Source organism: Giraffa tippelskirchi, chromosome 12 (assembly GCF_054371585.1).
Source record: "Giraffa tippelskirchi isolate mGirTip1 chromosome 12, T2T-mGirTip1v1.2.pri, whole genome shotgun sequence".
In the NCBI taxonomy this organism is placed as follows: domain Eukaryota; kingdom Metazoa; phylum Chordata; class Mammalia; order Artiodactyla; family Giraffidae; genus Giraffa; species Giraffa tippelskirchi.
This window is the reverse complement of record NC_137286.1, coordinates 106204297-106224849: the sequence shown is the minus strand read 5'-3', so window position 1 is coordinate 106224849 and position 20553 is coordinate 106204297. Positions and strand designations below refer to the sequence as shown.

The following is a 20553-nucleotide window of genomic DNA, read 5'->3' as shown; positions in this document are numbered from 1 at the left end:
TTCTGCAAATTAACTTCCTTCATCACTGGACACAACCACAGAGTGCAAGTGAATGGTTACCATGGTAGCACCCGTGTTCATTTCCCTAGGAGATGCTAAATATTTAACTAAGGTATGTCCGCACAGAGCCTCCTACCTTGCTTCTTCAACAAGTCAGTCATTTTTGAAATGTTCTGTGATTTTCTGGGTATTTCTGTTGGTTTTTCTGTTAAAGATCATGCTTGGTGTGCAAGGAAGATCAAGTATTTTGGAAAAGCGAGAGTGCCATCTTGTGGAGCATCCGCGCTGCAGTGCTTTTAATTTAAAGAAGCTGGGGAGTTCTCCCTTCAGCTCACCTGGACCCATGTTCTCTAGGCAGGGGGATGGACTGGTGTCGCTCTGCTCCATCTTCTGAGGACGAGAGGTTTCCCTTACACACACAGCTGACCCCTCACCTACCCTGGGTTGCCTTCATCTCCTGTCTCCTCTTCTCATCAAACCCTGACTTTGCTGTTTGCTGTGTACCTCCTCAGGGAAGAGCTGGGAAATTTCTTTTAAAATCCACATAACCATTACAATTCAGTGGGAAATATCCTTGGCTTAGGAGTATTTACATTTAAAAGTATTTACATTAAAAAAAAAATGTAGTTTTAAACAGCACATATAAAACAAAATGGGGCTTCTCAGGTGGCGCGAGTGGTAAAGAACCCTCCTCTCAATGCAGGAGACTTAAGAGACACAGCCTTGATCCCTGGGTTGGGAAGATCCCCTGAAGAAGGAAATAGCAGCCCACCCCGATATTCTTGCCTGGAGAATCCCATGGATAGAGGAGCCTAGTGGGCTACAGTCCACGGGGTCACAAAGAGTCAGACATGACTTAGTGACTGACCAACCAACCAACAACATAAAATGCACCTCAGTAATTTTCTTTATCTTTATAAATACTTTATAGTTTCCAGGTGGAATACTGAAATTTACATATTACTTTGAAGACAACTAATTTACAACTCACTGAAATAAAATATACAAGAAGTCTGAGACATAAGGGACAGAAACCTGAAATGCTGTCACTTAATCTACCTCCAGGAGCTTTGAGGCTCGCAAGTTGATCTGACCTTGAGTCAGCTTAGACACTGTGCATGAGCAGGTTGTCCATCTTACCAAAGTCAAAGCATTTTTTAATCCTAGGCCTTCTGACAGATGCCAACATCTCTTTTCGTTAAAGAATACTTTTTTCCTTTTATGAAGTTCTGCAATGAAATCTTACTAAGAAATGACTGAATCAGAAAGCAATACAAGGCATGTTTATATTACAAATGAAATCAATGAAGACTTAGGAGGATAAACACCTAGCATTCTAAGAAATCCCCGATTCTGATTGCTCAGAGCGATAGAATTCCCACACTCTTTTTTCTATTAAAGATCTTTTCCTGCTTGTTTCCAGACTTCTTTCACTCCTTTAATGCTTTCTTTCTTCACACATTTCCAGTATTCTTGTATGCCGAGCTGCTGCGGCACCTGTCAACCAAAATGAAAACTCAAGATCAGTGTCTGCAACCTTCAGCTCTGTCATCTCCATGTACTTGCGGTGCCTGTTCCCCACCCACCTCCAGAAAGGCCTGGAAGTGATGACACAAAGTGCCTGCAGCACAGGTGAAAGCCAAAGGGAAAAGGTGAGATGTGAAGTGAGGCAAGGGTGGCCTCAGGGTAACCAGAGAATGGAGTTTCCTCCCCAAGAAGGGAACAAAGACTGGTGACTTTCATGTGTTGGTTTTTAAAACGAAATTATTTCATAATGTTTTCTTTTCATAATATTTTATAATATTTCTGTTTTTCTGGTGAACTTCACTTAGCTACGTGGAATAAAAATGATAAACCTAAAACTTTGACTTAACCTTGGCTAAAATTAAGAAAGAAAGAAACTAGGTCACCATATACTTGATAAGAAGCCTTAGGAAGAAATAACTCACACAAGTACTTTGTGGTTACTATTTATCAGTTAAACAAGAAAGCAAAGGTTAGAAAACACTTGGCTCCTTGTGCCCACACAGAGCGCAGCACTGCTGGAGACCCCCCACTGGAAGCAGCAATTGGTTTCAGATTATATTTATGGCCTTTTCTCCTCACTGACTTGAAGCTCTTCTCTTCAGTATGTTTTTCGGAAATGGCCAAGAGGCCGCGGGGTATTTTACATGTTAACTGGAAAGGCTGGTTTAATTTCTACAAGTATGATTATTAACTATGAAGTGCTGCCTGTAAATCACTAGTAGAAATCATATCTGTTCATTTTCTATAAATAATGTCTGTAGCAGGAAGATCAATATGCTCTTCTCAGTTGTAAAAGACCAGCACTGTTGATGTGAGCTCACCACGGTCTCTCCTGTTCTCACTCCTGCCTCCTCTGGACTAATTCCTACTTACCCCCTGGACCCTTGTCTTCAACTTGCCGATGTTTCAACCTGCCTTCACGAGTGTTTCTAGCAGATTCAAATCTAAACAAAATTCTAAGTTTGATCTGTCCCTCAGTTATAGACTAATATGTGAATTTGAGTGAATCATGTTAATAGTGAACATTTACTTCAAGTGTTTCAGTCACTACATTAAGTATTATAATAATTCTCTCCAGTAGATTGTATTGGTTCCTTGTTGTACAGATGAGGAATCTGAGGGTCAGAAAAATTAAGTAGCTTTGCAAGATCTGATAGTTAATACACAATAGGGCTAGAGCTTGGGTCTTGGTATCTAACTATAACATCCAAATTAAAATTTGGAATCGTGGTTCCTGATTCATATTTCTTTAAAAAGAAAAGAAAAAAGGTGGATCCCATCTGTAGAAGATACTTTTGTTGTAATTACTGCTTATAATCTCTTTAAAAATGTTGACAACTCCATTTAAGACTATACATTAGATCAAATTCTAGGTTTAGTTCCATTCATTTAACTACATATAAACATTCAATTTAAAGACTCAAAATCTGTTACCCATAAACCTCGATGCATCCTGTTTTTTAACACCCCAAGAAACTCTTCATGACTCAGACACTCATCACCATCTAAATCAAAGATCTTGAAGACGGTGTCCAGAATATTGTTGGACAGCTCCTGTCCTGTTGCTACTTTGACTGCTCTCTTGAACTCCGCTGAAGGGAGAAAATATAAAAACTCATCAACCGCATAAAATAGTCTAAGTCTAAATTATTATTTGAGAAGTAAAAACAACTCTATATATTTATCATTTGGGAAGTAAAACAACACAAATACTCATCAAGAATGTGTTCAAATAATTAATCTGGCTGAGAAACGTCAGCAGGCTATTTTAATCTAATCAGTGTTTTGAATATACATTTAAATATTTTCTTCTCCTCCTCAGGGAGAAAAATAAAACTAAAAGCAAAATTAATTGTTAATAAATTGTTTGGCAAATGGTTGTAAATCTAGAATAACCACACTGGATTAACTGAAAGGCCAATCAATTGTTTTTCTGGTAAGTGGTCCCTGGACTGGTATCAATCAGTTAAAGAACAGGGTGACAGTGTTCATAGATAGTAAAATTAAGTGAGTCACATAACTTACCTAGTCTGACAGGACGATGAGCTAAACTAAACATCTGCATGGCAATAGCGAAGTCTTCCAGGTGGGTTGCAAAATGACAAAATGACTTGAACTCTTCCAAACTAATGCTCTAAAAGAACAACAAAGTGAGTTTTTATTACAACTTTGTAAATTTATTCAACAATGTTAAGAATGTAACTGTGAGTCCTCTTTTCTATCATGAAGTCTATGAATGTAGTCTATCAAAGTCTGGGATGGACCCAACTGAGTACAAATGTGTGGATTTTAGAGATTAGGAGGAACCCTCAGAGATTAAATGTAGGGCCCTGGATGTGCCTGTGCAGACTGAACACGGTGTGAACATGAGTGCAAGGCTGGGGGCGTGTGTCACAGGCCCGCTGTCTCCCCTCAAAGGTCCTGAGTGAATTAAACACTCTGCACATCTATGTTCATCGGGTGCTTGTGGATTTCTCGTGTCCCTGCTGTGCTCAGCTCTGGTGTCTGAGGGGCTGCCAGGTGACCTGATGCTGGGGGGCAATTCTCCGTGGGTCTTCCAAGCTTCTCACATCTCATAGACAGAGGCCCATCCACTATTCTACTCCAGGGTCTTTCCAGGATATCTGCACAGTGAACAGCCTGGAACAGACGCAGTTGTCTCCCTCAGAGCAGGGGCGACCGCACCTACTGTCCCTCATGAAGGATCCGGGCTCCTCGGCTGTGCTGCAAACCCACTTTGTGGGCCCTGGGGGACAGACGTAGTGCCTGGGCAGCCTCCACACTACAGACAATAACCTTCTCTGGCTCTGACCTCACAGGTTTGGGTCTTCTGTTGGCACCCAGGAAGTGACACAGGCTAACTTGCGAAAAGAAAATCTCGGCCCCATTAGTAATTAACACACTGATATCTCAGATCCCATTTTCTACATTAAATACGGTAGAATGTCAGACCCTTCCGCAGTCTTGATTTTTAAAGATCTCATTATATAAGTTAAAGAAATTGGTCTATTACTTGTGATGCCAGTAATTCCCCCATTTTGTTAATTTTTCCTTTTGATTTTGATAATTTGGGGGGTACTGAGGAAGGCAACAGATTTCTATATTTTATGCAGTAATTTAATCAATTTCAACAGGCTTTTGGGTTTTACTTAGTACGTATACTCACTCTCAAAGATTGTTTCCAAGTTTTCTTCCATACTTACTCAGTTTTCTTTTTAACTTTAGTTCTCTGATCCACCTCAAGTTTATTTCTGAGTCATGAGTGAGGCAGAAGTCACTTTCATTTTCTCCCTCAGATACCCAGTGAATTACCCCAGTTCCATTTATTCAGTTTTTTAATGCAACTAATTTGTAATCTGTGTTTACACATACTAAATTTCTGTATTTGTATCTAGCTCTGACTTTATCTTCTGTTCAACTGATTTGTTAAATTCATTGTCAGTCACACTGTTTTAGTTCTGATGTTTGGTGCTATATTTTAATATCTCAGCTTTCTTTTTTAAAATGGCTTAATTTTTTTTAGAGCAGTTTTGGGTTCACAGCAAAATTACAGGGAAGAGGTTTCCCTGCCCCTTAGCCCCCTCAGCAGTGTGACACAGACTAGTGGCTTGCCTGGTTCCCTCCCAAGAATCCGAGACTGTTTTATGGATGCCGGTTGGTGGTCATGGTACCTGGTACTCCCCTGAGCCCTGCGCGCTCAGGACTACACAGCTCTGCTTCCCTTCAGTTAGCTAGGGACTTCAGGCCATCAGTCCAGCCAGTAGCTCAGTGTGACATCTCCAGGCCTAAACATTTATTTGCTGGAACGTAGTTCACTCCTTCGGAGAAGGCAATGGCACCCCACTCCAGTACTCTTGCCTGGAAAATCCCATGGATGGAGGAGCCTGGTAGGCTACAGTCCATGGGGTCGCTAAGAGTCGGACATGACTGAGCGACTTCACTTTCACATTTCCCTTTCATGCAATGGAGAAGGAAATGGCAATCCACTCCAGTATTCTTGCCTGGAGAATCCCAGGGACGGCGGAGCCTGATGGGCTGCCGTCTATGGGGTCGCACAGAGTCGGACACGACTGAAGCGACTTAGCAGCAGCAGCAGTTCACTCCTTTCTTTTCTGGATGGTTTCTGGCAGATGGTGGTGCTCCTTGGGGGCAGAGCCTTGCAGAGTCTGGTCCCTGAGCAAGGATGTGGGCAGTTCTCCTACCTCCGGCCTACCTCGGACAAGGAGCATGACTGAGAAGGCTGTGGGGTGTCCAGGGCTGATATGTTGGTGCAGCAAACCAAGGCCGTGCAGACTGACCTGACTTAGGGGTTATTTAAGGGACAACTGCCATGTTCGTAATACTAAGAGGTTCTGTTCAAAAGCAGGGGATGTCTCTACTGTTAGATGAGTTATTTCTTCTATCCAAGGTTTAAAGGCTTTTCTATATATTTCTTGTTAAATGTATTTCTAATTGTTATATATCTCTATTGTAGTTATAAATGAGACCTTCATTATATTTTCCCTCATCACAGAGATAGCTTTAAAAAAATTATATAAAAACACATCCCCATGTCAAAAAAACTTTTTTTTGGAACAATAAAGTAAAAAAAAAATCACTTGAGGGTCCCCTGGTGATCCAGTAGCTAAGGTTCCATGTTCCCATTGCAGGGGACCTGGGTTTGATCCCTGGTCTGGGAACTAAGTTCCACATGCTGCAACTAAAGATTCCATATGCAGCAACTAAGACCTGGCACAGCCAAATAAATAAAAATAAATATTAAAAAAGAAATCACTTGAAATCTTACCACTGTTCATTAATCATTACTAGCAGTTTGGCAATCATCATTTCATGCATCATATAATTACATAACAGAGAGTCGCTCAATCTTGATTAATTTGGAAGCTACTTTACTGAATTCTATCAATATGTCTAACTTATCATTTCATCTTCATCACAAGCATTATAAAAAGGCACACCAACCTCTCCTGCTGACAACTTCTCTCTCACATTTTTCCAATAAACATCTTTATTTTCAGTGTTAGTGAAAAAAAGGAGCCACTCTGCAAAGTCTTCTTTTCTCATGAAACTCAAACCTTTAGAGAACTGAAGGAACTCCATTTCTTGAACTTCCGCCTGTAAGTTTTCCATAAACCTAAATGTTGGAATACGAGATGGACGTCAGGACTTGTGGCTTCACCTTAGTGCTGTAACTAAGCGTGTGCCCATTCAGGAGCGTGGGCACCCTGAGCAGTATCCCACGAGTTTCAATATACTGCAGGTCTCCAACCGTTTGTCCATCAGATCACACTTAGCAAACTGTCAAATTCAGCGTTGGAACCCAGGTTTGTCTAAATCACAGATACTTTTTCAAAATACAATACTGTTCTTTAAATGAGAACACTAATATCTACACTAATACCATAATTAGCTACCACAACAGTGTCTCTTGGTGTCACCTTCCTTGTCTTTCCTGGAGGTGTACAAGTTGTATGTCTTTATGAAACAGTATCCTTCATCAGACAGGCTGTAAGGAGGAGGCTGAGACAAAGGGCAGAAAAGGCAACATATTTCTAAGGAAGATATTCTATAGAAACATCACAGTCCTACAGAAACAAAACTAAAAGCTCCACACTCACATGGAAAGAGCTTCTTGTGGAATTTCTAGGATTAATTTGGGCAGTTAAAAAATTATATGTTTACAATATATTACACACACATATATATAACATATATGGGAGCTATTTTCTGTTATTACTTTACAACTTATGAAAAATTTTAAAGGCTTAAATTTTAAAGATTACTGAATTCTAGCTCAGTACACCCATAATTTTAACTTTAGGGTACCCTACTCCATCCAACAGACAAGTTCCTAAAAAACTGCATTTAAAGCATCCTCTGTTTATTGCATCTTTTTAAAAAACTGCATAATGGTATAACAAATTTCACAGGGCCCACTACATACAGAAACTCTAATTCAAAAAGTTGAAAGAATTCTAAGTGAAATTATTCCCTTTAAAACAATCATCAAGCCCAACGATTTTATCTCCTAACTGTGTCTTGTCTCTCACAGGATCCCTCCTTTGCTGTTACCCCTGTCCTGCCAGAGTAAGCCCATCTGACCAGCACCTTCCACGGGCCCCCTTCAGGGCCTCCCTCATGGGCGTAACTCAAGCCCCAGGCCCCAGGGCCTTGGCCCTCATCTCCACCCTTCCCTTTTATTTCTACCAGACCCAGCCTCTGTGATTCTTGCACAAGGCACGTGTTCTCATGCCTCTGTGTCCTTTCTTGCTATTCTCTGTCCCTCGGTCCCTCTCTGCGCAAACCATTTCTATCTGGTTAACTGACGTATTTTGAGCATAGTAACTTTAGTTTACACTTCATAGGTTCTGCTCTCAGAGATACTATAGAGACCCACACACAGTATCTGGTCTTATGGTATGCAGTTCTGGGACATAAATACATGTATTCAGTTGTTTCTTTACTTCTTAGCTATAAAACTCCCCTAAATGAACATAAATATTTGCATTTACCTTCGAAATTCTTTATAATGAAGTTTCCTTTCTCCTCTTTTTCCAAAGAAACGTATCTGAAGTGTTGTGTTAATTTCAGGTTCTTGCACTGTTTGTTCCTATAAAAAAAAGAATAATTTGAAGTAAATTATAACCAAGAACAGAAATGGATCCTGGGGCCTGGACAATTCCTAGGACAATACCTACAAAAGATTTCTGTAACAACAACCAAGTGCATAAAATAGATGCAACCCTTCTGTCCATCACTCTACATAACACTGTTCTGTATCACTTGTGCTCAAGAGGAGGAGAACACCCACGGCTAAACGCTGAGAGGACTCAGGAGGTCTCCACAGAGAACAAACTCTGGATCAGGCCAACAAGAGAGCTTACAGCAGTGAGATTAGTTATTTCAAAACGTGCCCCCTGGGCACTTTCTAATGAAGCAGGACTGAGAGAATTAAAGGAGGGAAGTCTGGAGCCTTTTGCAGGATGCTAGAAATCTGAAAAACACTAGCTTTTCCTAATTACAAGGTCCCCAGGTGAGGAGTCTGTTCAAGACAGTGAGAAGCAGGTTCAGAGACTCTTCCTCCTTCACAATGTCAACAAACAAACAAAGAAAAATCAGAATGGCTAAAAAGATGATCAGCAGCAACTAAACAACAAAGGGGGTACACATTTAAACCAAATCATCTGAAAAAGAACAGCTAGAGAAAGACAGGCTGGATACAGGTGTTCCCCAGTCCTGCCCCCACCGCCCAGAATCAGTGGCAGGCAGGTGACTGTTGTGTGGGAGTGGGAGAACTTGTGAGAACCTGGGCTATAGAGGGGCAGGCAGCTGGCATGGGGGCTGAGACAGAGGGTGGGCCAGCTCCTGCAACTTCACATGTTCGGGCACCATTCAGCTGAGGGATAGTTGGGACCCAGAGAGAAAAATGTGCTTGGAGGGTGGACAGGGCTGTGGTCCAGGGCCTTAAATGGGAACCCAGGAGAGTGAGTGCACTGAGTCCTCCAGTGAGCGCTGCAGGACAGGGGTCACAACCCCATACCTGCAGCTCAGAGCCACAAAGGTAACTGGGTTCAGACAGGGTGGGCACAAGGACAAGTTCACCAATTCTCCGCCAGGCAGAGTCGGTCAGCCAGCCAAGCGCTGGGCATGTCTTCTGGCCCAGGGTGCACTGTCTCCATGGCAGAGACCACACGATGCAGGCCGCTAGGTGCCCTTGGCTCCCAGGGTTGGCCCAGGGGAAGTGGCGGCAGGTGTTGAGAAGAGCCTGAAGCGAGGACATAGACCAGGGTCACTGGAGGAGGGTTCTGCCCTGCACACATACTCTGGGTGAATCTTCTGAGCTCTGGATCATGTGAATATGGCAAATCTATTTAAAATACTTAGAAAAATTAAGTTACTGGTAATTTTCCCAACTATCTGGGAATCCTTATTTGAAAAAATGGGACGGAGAAGCTAATCTAACAACATCTGCTTGGAAATACTCAATTTATTTGCAAATACCTCGTATTCCGTTTCATCGGTTATTGCTGTCTTCAAGTCATCCTGTTTACTTATGATCTTCTGCAGCTAGGAAGAGGGCAAACAGGAATTCAGGTGCAGGTCTACTGGATTTTTAAAAACAACCTAAAAAACAGATGCTAAGTTTCTATTATAAAATGTATACTAGTTATTTGTTAAATAATAAATTATTTTTGCCTTATGACTCCAAATAGTTTTTTTCCCTTAGATCATACAAGAATCAAAGATGAAAATGGATATGCAAGTATTAATATTATTACATTACAATTTGTATAATCTTTTCCCCTAAGAAAGCTGGCTCACTTAATAAATATACAGTCTAAAAGCATCACATTAAGGTATTAAAAACATCATGATTATCCTCATCTCCACGAGAATTTTTATTCTCTTCTCTTCCTATCTCCTCTCTCTGTCTTTTCTCTATCTCCTCTCTTCTTTTTCTATCTCTGATGCTTCATGGACACATTTTAAGCACCCAGCTCTTAAAAAAGTTATTCATATCCTGTAAATGTTCTTCCCTTTTCTCTTAATGCATTTACAAAGCATTAAAACAATTTAAAGGCCTATATCTATTAATTATAAAACTATCAATAGCACCTTCAGACTGAATACACTTTTAAAAAACCTACCTACCTTTCAGAATCATTTGTATCAATCCTCACATGGAAAGCAAATTAAAAAAAAAGTTTTTTTTTTTAAATTAAATGTAGACAAAATCTCATACTATGGCTCCAAATCAATTAGGAGACAAACCTTTGCCCATTTTTTCCTAGGCTATTTCTTTGTTAGTAGTTTGAAAAATGCTGCCACTAAACTGTAAATTATCTCAAATGCAGCTGCTTCTATGAGATTTGTTTTAGGCATATAGTGTATCTCTAGCTCTCTAAAGCCCTCAAACTTTTCAACATTCTCCCCTTTCCGCCTCCCCCCACCACTTATTTCAGGGAATAAAGCTGAAGAACTTTTGTTTTATCCTTTATTTTTAAATTGACACCTGACATACTGCCAAGTTCAATACCCAAACATTTCTTGCTTTGCTTCCCACACCTCCTAAGGTTTTTATTATGGCTTCCCTGATAGCTCAGTTGGTAAAGAGTCCACCTGCAAGGCAGGAGACCCTGGTTCGATCCCTGGGTTGGGAACATCCCCTGAGAAGGGAAAGGCTACCCATTCCTGTATTCTGGCCTGAAGAATCCCATGGACTGTATAGTCTATGGGGTCACAAAGAGACACAACTGAACAACTTTCACTTTCACTTTTTCATGGAGAATTTCAGACACAGCAGAGACTCCTGTAACAACCCAACATACATGCATTATGCAGCCTCCACAGTTAGCTGCATCCAGCCATCCCTGGTCCAGCTGCACTTCTCCTACCCACTCCCTGCCCCACCCACTCCACCCCTTGCCCTACACCACATTCTGAAGATATTTTCTTATGAGCTTTCCCAGAAGCTTCTGGTTTCCGTTTTCATGTTTACATGTGTATCTCAAATACATTTTTGTGTATGGTGTGAGGGAGGGGTTGTGGCCAATTTTTTCCATGTATGTATCCTACCCATTTGTTCTAGTATCATCTGTTGAAAAAACTTTGCTTTTCCCATTAACTGATCTGGTGTCTTTACTGAAAATCAAGTGATCATGTAAGTGTGGACTCTACCCTCTACTGTCAACCTGTCCATCCTTTGGGCAATGTCATAATGTCGGTGTCACTGTAGCTCTGAAGTATCTTAAAGTCAAGTGGAGAGAGTCATCGGATTTGTTCCTGATGTAGGTCATGACCGCAGAGGACTAGGTGCTGCTCAAACGACTGTTCTAAGTGCTGGAACACAGTGGTCACACACAGAGAGTGTCCCTGCCTCACTGAGCTTAAGTTCTAATGGGCCAGAGGTAACCAACAAGCAAATGAACACACAGGAGAATTTCAGACAGCGTCAAGGGCTACGACCAGAAAAATGAAGTAGGGTAACAGGACTCGGAGATACTGAGCAGGGGCTTCTGTTAAGACTGGCTTCTTCTGGAGAGTTCTCTGTGAGGACATGACATCTGGGTGGAGCTCTGAGTAACTAGCTATGAAAGGAATGGGGCAAGGCCCTCTAGGCAGAGGAAGAACAGTTTCTGGTAGAAACAGAGGTGCTTTGTTAGAGAAACAAAAAAAAAGTATGTTTTTTTTTTTTTTTTACATTAGTGGTGAAAAAAGCCAGGAGCACACATTCAAACACACATTCTGAATGTCTAAGAAAATACAGCCAAAATGACCAACTTCATACTGATCTATATTTTCAATTTCAGGCTGAAAATGAGGAAAAGTATAACACCTAGGTCAATTTAACTTATTTTGCTTTCAGGATGGATCATGAGAGTTTAAATTCTGGAATAAGAACACTATTCCAGAATCAAGAAGAGTGAATTCTACTGAAGGTCTTTGCATTTAATAATATCTCAAGCAGGAATATGTAGCATTCTAAAATGATAACCTCACTGCATTCAAAGCACAGCCCTTCCCACCAGTGTGGGAGAAATGTGAAGTCAGAGGACCACCTAAGGAGAAATTCACACTAGTAAACAGACTTGTCATCAACCTATTGTTTAAAGAAATAGCACTAAAATCCTGGCACTTATCCCAATAAGCAGATGCACCATCTATCAAGGCAAAAGACTAAACTGCTTTACTATTACTGGCTTTGATCACTGTTGGTGTTGTTTGTTACTATCTGACAGAGTGGATATTGGCTATACCGGCTTATACAAAGAGTGGCTATTTTACTCACTGGCTATTTTACTATACTGGCTTATACACAAAGTGGCTATTTTACTCACTCTTGGGATGAAGATGTGAACAATACACCAACCAATACAGCCAGGAGATAAGGATGGTAATAAGATGGGGGTGTACCACAACACACAGAAGTCATAAACTAAGAATTTTATATTTGGGGACATTTTCATAAGACTTTATACGAATCTATTACTTTCCATCTGCTGTTCAAGTTAGTCTGTTATATTTATGTCTGGGTATTAAAGTAATTTTCATTACTTTTCTAGCACTTATGGTTGGAAGAGCAACAAGTAAAATTCACTGGAGAAACATTCAGATAAGTTGGAAGAAGGAACAAACACACAAAATCCTGCCTTTTAAACTCTGCTTTTCTGACCTGGAAAGAGTTGTTGGTTCTTTCAATAAAATTTCAAGCAGAAGATGCTATATACCTAGGCTTCCTAATACAATGATCATGGAAATGAAGTAATTATTCAAATAATTAATGTAAGCATAGTTTTTTTCTCCTCTACACTGTAAAGTCAACAAACTATCATGCTCCATGGGTTATCAAGTTTAGTGTTTTATTCCTGAGATCAGCACAAAGAACCTTTTATGGGCTTAGAAGGTTGAGCTTTATAAACTAAAAAAAAAAAAAAAAAAAATCAGTGATGTATTCTAACATAATTCTTTTTGTTTTCTTAATTCATGGAAATGCTAAGAATTTTGCAAACATCTAAGAAAAAAATGTAGTGTTCAGAAAGTGATTCTGTAAATTTAGAGTGTTCAACTATTATGTTAAAAAAAATACTTGGAAAAAAAAAGTACTTGAAAAGCTTTCAAGGTGAGTGTGCTCAAGATGATATGGTGACACAAGCAACTGGATGCTTCAAACAGGTGCAAACGGGATGCCTCAGGAAATTCCTGTGATAAGAGCCCATTCACAGGCTTCGCAAATTTACTAAAATAATTAATTTTATGTGTAAGAAACTTTCAAAGATTAGAAACAAAGGATACAGCAAGAAAGATCTTAAGCAGGGAATGTATTGATAAATCAGTTGGGATACTATAAAAATTAGGTTTACAAATATTTAACATCTTTAGAGACCATCTGGGAGAGGGTGTACAGTAGGTGAATAAAGTGAATGCCATGAACGTGTGAGTGAGTAGGCAGTGAAGCCGCAGGTGAACGCCTCCATGTTTCAGTCGCAAATGCAGCCAGTGTCAATAGTTGCTCACTTATTTTAAAAAGTCTATTAATCTGGGGAATCATTTGAAAAAATAAAGATACCAACATGACAGATCTTAAATTAAGTAAGTAACATCCATTTTAGAACCAAAGCCTTTTCTTCAGAGTGAAGCCAATGACTGAAATTGTTATTATTCTTGTATATAAGATAATTTATCATCTGCAGTTTTTAGTTTCATTTTCGTTAAAGTACAGCAAAAATACAAAGAAAAACAGGTGAAATTAATATCTCAGAATTATGACTTGATCACATATTCCATATAAAAATCAAGGTACTCTACATTCCTTTTTGCTTCAAAACCCAGTGTGTATTTTACACTATAAGACATTCAGGTAATATATTCATAGGAAATACAGGCACACCTTGTTTTATTGTGCTTTGTTGATTTTGTGTTTTTTACAAATTGAAGATTTGTGGCAACCCTGCATTGTCAGATGATAGTTAGCATTTATTAGCAATAAAATATGTTTAAATTAAGGCATGTGCATTGTTTTTTTTTTTAAGATATAAAGCTATTCCACACTTAATAGATCACAGTATAATTTCCACCTTCCCTAAAAAACTGAAACATTTGTGTGACTTGCTTTATTTTACTGAGATGGTCTGGCACCAAAACCTACAATTTCTTCCAGGGTGTACCTTACTTGATCTGCATTTAGGTTTCATAAAAAAGCAAATAAAAAGTAAATAAGGATAAAAATTAAAAAGTAGATTCACATACTCAAGCTGTTTCAAACATACTTGAGAATCTGCCAATACCTGAAGTGAATGTCAGTTTTCCAATATAAGTTTTAAATGAACTAAAAGTTAGAAACTCAGGTTTCTTAGTCACAGTTATTATTTCAAGGGTTTAACAGTCCCATGTGCTACTGGCTACTTAACTGAATGGTGCAAGTACAGACTCCACTTTTATATATAATTTCAACAAGCTTTGTTCTCTCTTTTCCCAGTACACTGGAGACTGGAAGAAAAGCACAGATGAAAGAGCTGAGGTATTTTCTCCATGAAGTGCTCCTCTAGATGAAGAACACCGAGCTCTGCCTGGCACACTCCCCACTGTTTACGTGCTCTGACACACTTCTGAACGTTACTGCCAACTTCCTTGGAGTGGAGTGAGATTTACTGCTGCCATGTTACAGAATTACGTCTTGAGAAACATCATTTAAGCATATTTTCAGCTTTTCAATTATGAGCCTGCACAAATTCCTAGAAAATTCGCACCAATTTATACCTATTGTGGCTTTTTCATTTTCCCTCACATTCTTCATGAAGGCTTAAGGTTTTATTTTTCTGACTCCATTTTTTGGTGGGATTTAACAACAAGTTTTTACTTATCTATGAAGCCCTTTCTGTTGTATTATCATTTGCTGAAATCATAAAAAACAAACTCTACAAAATGCAGGCGCTTCAGCTCATTTCCCCTTCCAGAATCTTATCCCCTGTTCCGTAACTGTTTCCTCAAGGCTATATTACAGAAATTTTAGTATTTTTGAATGTATATATAATTTTTTGACACTTCGTATGTTGGCAGTGGATATAATTTTCATCTTAATAGAAATGTAGAATTACCACGCAAGCCTTCAGGTGTTTTATGATAAACCAAAAATAACTAGAATCTACTTACCTTAAAAAATTCCTTTTTCTCAACCATCTCGTCACCATCTGCATCCAGCATTTTAAATGCAACATGAAACCCAGAATGGGGTTCTGCAAATGAAAAATGAATCATCACATAAACGATGGTGTATGTGCTGCTAAAGTGAGCACGTCATTACATACATGTTGGTGGAATGCAAGTATCTGAAGATCTACAGGTCCTCAAACTTGAAACAAGCCACCAGAAACAGCACAAGTAAGCACCTAAAGTAAACAACAATCCCTTCTCAGGATGGATGACAATTCTCAAAGGCTGGTATGTGTCCATGGTGCGCTGTTCTGCTGTTAAGTGCTCTGCCCTTCAAAAGCAAAATCCAATTGAGAACTTCATTTATTTCTTCAGCTCTGCTAGAGGCTTTCCTATGTTCTTATATACGTTGGCTATTTTCACACTGATTGTCATTTGTGCCATATGCTCAGTATTGTCTGACTGTTTGCAACCCTGTGGACTATAGCCCGCCAGGCTCCTCTGTCCATGGGATTCTAAAGGCAAGTATACCGGAGTGGGTTGCCATTTCCTCCTCCAGGGGATCTTCCTAAGCCAGGATTGAACTCACATCTTGATTACTACTTTTTATTTCCCTTTCTCAAGAGTAGAGTTCTGAAAAAACTACTTTGAAATACCTTTAGACTTACAGAAATACTGCAAAGCTGGTCCAGGAAGCTCCCAGGGGCCCTTCACCCAGCTTCCTCTACAGTTAGCATCTTATGTAACCACAGGATATTTGTGAAAACTAAGAGATTCACACTGGTGTAGCATTTTTAAACTACAGACTTTATTTGAATTTCATGTTTTTTCTATTCTAGGATCAAACACAAGAATGCCTGCTGCATTTAGCTGCTACGTCCCCTTATCTCCTCTGAGTTCAGAAAGTTTCCTAATCTTTCCTTGATTTTCATGACCTTGGCAGTTACAGGAGAGTTACTGGTCAGGGATTCTGTAGACTGTCAGAGGAGGCATGTTTCATACTCCTACAAGAAGGCTGCATCTGACTCTGAGACAGCAGTGGGGGGATAACCTCACAGCAGTGCCGCCCTACAGGCACAGAAACTGTGGCACCAGTGACCCTTAACGATAGAAAGGGGAATCCAAACCTCCTGCGCCGGGGGAGAGGATTCACATGATCGATAAGCAAAACTGTGGGGCACTTACTGGTGAGAATCGTGAGCAGGAAGAGATACTCAGTGTAGGAGATCAGCCCTGAAAGGGAGAAAACACCAACATCAGATAACAGCTTTAGATGGTTTAGAAGTAACCAAACATATGCTTCTTGGAGCCTCCACCTGATCAAAACACACACACATTTTTACTTTAAACTATCTCTCTTACAGTGGAAAGTTTTCGTAAGAGAGTTAAATATAGTACTAATGCTTAAAGAGGAGAGGGGTTTATTAGGTCACTGTTACTAGGAAGGAGGGGAATGGTCGCTGGCCAACAGGTAAATGTGTCCACTGGAGGTTTCACTTGCATGTCACTTTGTGTAATTTCTACTTTAATTTTTACTATTAACAGCATTTCAAGTTAAGCAAATTCACAAATTCAGGAGAATGCCAGAGATTTCAGTACACCAGAAGTCAAACTATATTTTTAAAATGAAGTAACTAATCTTTGTAGCCGTAACTTGATTTTCATCTATAGGTTCTCCCTCACCTTTTTTCCCCTTCAGTTTCAGCTTAACTGTTGAAGAAGCCTGGTCCTTTGTCCTGTAAAGTTTAAGTGTCTAGAAGACTTTGTGAACTGCAACTTTTTGGTGTCATTTCACATGTTCCTCTAACGTCTGTATTCTCGACAAACTGGTATTCAGATCCAGAGCTGAGCTGAGATTCAAGTTTGGCAGAAATTCTTACTATACAGTGCTGTGTACTTTCACCAGGAGGCCAGAAGGCAAATGTTTACAGATAATACTAAAAGCCACCAAGAGATGCAGAGAGCAAGAGTTATACAGGGGTTTAAACAAAAGGTGAAGTCGTTTCCAGAGCTTAGATGATGGGAGAGTCACAGAGGAAGTAGTTCTAACGGTGGCCTTTGAACCACGGTAGACCTGCAGTGATGCTGGCGTGGGGGAGGCGGAGGCGTGCGCACAGGGGAGGGGCAGCTGGAGTGAGCCGGGAAAAGCGAGGGCTTGTCTGAGAGGGTGTGCCTGCTGAAGAGTCCCCAGAAGTGCTGCGGTGGCCTGGTGGCTCCGAGATGAGGAAGGGAGTGGGGTGAGGGTGACAGTCCGGCACATCCTGCTGTGAAGGGAGACTGTCCCCAAGGGCTCCAGAGAGCACAGCTGAGACGCGGGGAGAGAGCCGTGCAGAGCAAGGTGGCTGAGGGTCTGACCACTCAGGTGGTCCACTGCTTCAGCTCATAGGCAACTTCAGGTATATATTTTAAATGCTCTTAATGACTTACAGGTTTTTAATCACCAACTTTTCTGACGTTTTTATTCTGAAGCAGGTGTACTTCCCTTTAATAAAAAAGCCCACAGTAAGTCTCCAGGTATTTTTTCCTAAAAACATTCAGTGTTTACATGAATGGAGAATAAATTAAGTGTGTTTTGTCATATCTCATACCTGAGAGAAATGCTCTAATCTTAGTTGAAGGATCAAAGTATTCCATCCCCTGGCAGCCTCAAAAAAAGTGAACAGTTTTTTTTTTTCTGATTTTCAAAGGAATACAGCAATGTGAAAAAATGACCAGACTGATGGACTGAGCTGGGCTTGGTGCCAAAGGGGAACCTCAGCTTTACTTTCTCGAGACACAGGTATGTGTCCTGTGTTTGGTTGGGAGGGGGCTTTTCGAAAAAGAAACTTCCAAAGTCTTTCTTTGAAATACTGACTTAAATAAAATGCTTGAATAAACACAGTTGAAACAGTGTAAAAACAGCAGCCTATACTCTCAAGACAGATTATAGACAACACAGCTCTCCAACAGCATTCTAGGCAGCTGCCTCTGAAAATGCTTTTAAGGAAAACTGACACTTCTGAATATTTATAGGAGAAACAGTTTAATATATGTTTGTTACACTGAATGGTAAAATAAATGCTGCTAAATGGCAATGTTTCAAAACTGCATGTCAAATAGAAATTTTAAATAATTTACATTAAAAAATTTATTAAAGAATCTTTAAGGGCCACTAGTCTCACGAGGTGATTAAGTTCTATTAGTTACTATGCCTCTCTACAAATATTTTAAATTTGGAATCACTGAAAAATACGATCTGCTACTGAAAGCAATTTTGAGAACTCTGTTCCCCAAAGAGAAATTACTACATGTATCATAGGAACATATTTGTATTTTACAATATACCTTATAATTTATATTCAGTATATCACTGAGGATGGCATTATGTTAAGAATTCTGCTCAGTTTTAAAAAATACATAACAATTATAACTTATAATTTATTTTTCTTTATAATAATGCCTGGAGGTGGACTATTTTCTTTCTTCAAAAAACTGTAGTATACTAGCAAAAGTACATTATCTTTTGCTAGTTGATAGTTTTTTTAGGTGGTAAAATAGAATATTTCAAATTGCTCCAAATGTAGCTATATTTTACATTCTGATTTTCAAATGACTTCATTCATATCAACAAAGGGGTATATCTGGAAAAAAGTGTATCTGTTGAATCTTTCCTACAAAATGTTCAGTGCTTTTTCTTTAAGTTGGAATGTGCATTTCAACTCACGTATTTCAGAGAAAAACAACAACAAAAAAACTGGTTCAAGTCCTTCTCTCATGACTTTTTCTTGTTTTGTTTCCTGTTAGCTTCTCTAAGAGGTGGGAGAGGAAAGGATGAATTCAATCAATATTTAGGAGGCAAAATTAGAAAGATGTCTGTTTGACTGCCTATGAAGGATGGGAGGACAAAGAGAAAGAGCTCAAAGGTGTTTCTGGGTTCCAATGAGACGGGTGAGAAGCATTAATGCCCAGGAGTGAAAGTAGCTCAGTCGTGTCTGTCTCTGTGACCCCACGGACTGTAGCATGCCAGGCTCCTCTGTCCATGGAATTCTCCAGGCAAGAATGCTGGAGTGGGTGGCCATTCCCTTCTCCAGAGGATATTCCCAATCCAGGGATTGAACCCAGGTCTCCCGCATTGCAGGCAGATTCTTTACTGTCTGAGCCACCAGGGAAGCCAATGGTCAACAGAGCCTGGGGTAAGGGCGCTCGCACCTGGAGAAGTGGCAGCACTTGGCGAGGTCGCGGTTGTTCTCACTGGGTGTGTTCATGCGCCTTCCCATTCCTCCCCATCATGCAGCTCTGCTTACCTTCCTTGTCACCAGCCAGTTCTATTCCTTACTGTTGGCTGTTTTTAAGACACCCCCGTGTGGATGGCAGGAAGTGAGGTTTCTTCTCCTCCAGCCACTGCCCAGTGCACCTCCTCTCCCACTCTGACTTGAGTGCTGTCATCCTCTCCTACCATCACCTAGTCCTCCCCTTCCCCTTAAAGCCCCTCAGCTCCCTCAGCCAAGAGGGCTTTCTCACAACACCCCACCCATACCCCACTGCTCTCAGGACAGGCCAACTGACTCCCTTCCTCCCACCCCCGGAGTGGGTCAGGTCCGCTCACGCCCAGCTACCCTCACAACCACAGCCCACTTGCCAAACAGCCTCTGTCCTCTGCTGATACCCCTGCAGCAGGTCTTTCTTCCCCCTTCCTAACTCAACCCACCGCATGCCCTGCTTCCACCCAAACGCTGCTGTGGATGCTCGGAAATCCCCCTCCTCAGGAAACGCCTTCTGCTGAGTCCTGATGCACCTGAGAGCTGGTCCTCCGCTAAGGACAGTGGCAGGCCCGCCCTGCACGGAATGAGAGCTGGTCCTCCGCCAAGGACCACCCCCCCACCCCTACCCACTCCGCAGAACCCCACACACCCAGAGAGGCCTCCAGTCCCTTCATTCAACACAGAGCAAGGCCCCCTTGGCCTCCATCCCCCAGGGCCTCCTGCTCACATCAGACGCCCTTCTCCATGTTCCGCCTCCAGGACCCGCCCCAGCACTAGACCTGCCCTTACTGCACCCCCCGCCCCACCCCGGACCACACCACAGCCTGCTCTCAGTGACCCTTCCTGGCTCAGGCTTGGGCCGGTTCTCTGACAATGCCTCCAGCTTCTCTCCGAGGCCTTCACTTCATACTTCAGATGCTCTGCCTCATCCTTCCCCCAGGCTTATTAATAAAATTGATTTTTATATACTTTTTCTGTAATTGCTCAAAGAGTTGGCGAAAATTACTTCCAATGTAATGAGTACTTTATTATGATTTTAAAAAACCTATTAAAGAACACAGTGTTATAACATCCTCTCTGTAGATTTTCTAATATATATTCTCCAATGTATAGGTGCAAACCTCATAACTTAACT

At 40.8% G+C, this 20553-nt stretch overlaps 1 protein-coding gene and 1 long non-coding RNA gene across 2 annotated transcripts in view; one reads left to right on the top strand and one right to left on the bottom strand.

The window, feature by feature from the left end:
* Positions 1 to 902: 902 nt before the first annotated feature.
* MICU2 (mitochondrial calcium uptake 2) overlaps positions 903 to 20553 on the bottom strand; it is a 51582-nt gene continuing 31931 nt past the window's right edge. Inside the window, exons 5-12 of the mRNA XM_081549009.1 lie at positions 16363 to 16410; positions 15178 to 15260; positions 9529 to 9594; positions 8040 to 8137; positions 6490 to 6661; positions 3553 to 3661; positions 2962 to 3119; positions 903 to 1497 (exon numbers count right to left, since the gene is read on the bottom strand). Coding sequence (XP_081405135.1) covers positions 1396 to 1497; positions 2962 to 3119; positions 3553 to 3661; positions 6490 to 6661; positions 8040 to 8137; positions 9529 to 9594; positions 15178 to 15260; positions 16363 to 16410 — 836 coding nt within the window. The 3' untranslated portion in view covers positions 903 to 1395. The remainder of the gene's footprint in view (positions 1498 to 2961; positions 3120 to 3552; positions 3662 to 6489; positions 6662 to 8039; positions 8138 to 9528; positions 9595 to 15177; positions 15261 to 16362; positions 16411 to 20553) is intronic.
* LOC145529197 (uncharacterized) lies at positions 1469 to 20489 on the top strand. The gene is made up of 4 exons (XR_014071005.1): positions 1469 to 1652; positions 14504 to 15465; positions 17865 to 17956; positions 18961 to 20489. It is a non-coding gene; the product is annotated as an uncharacterized LOC145529197 (long non-coding RNA).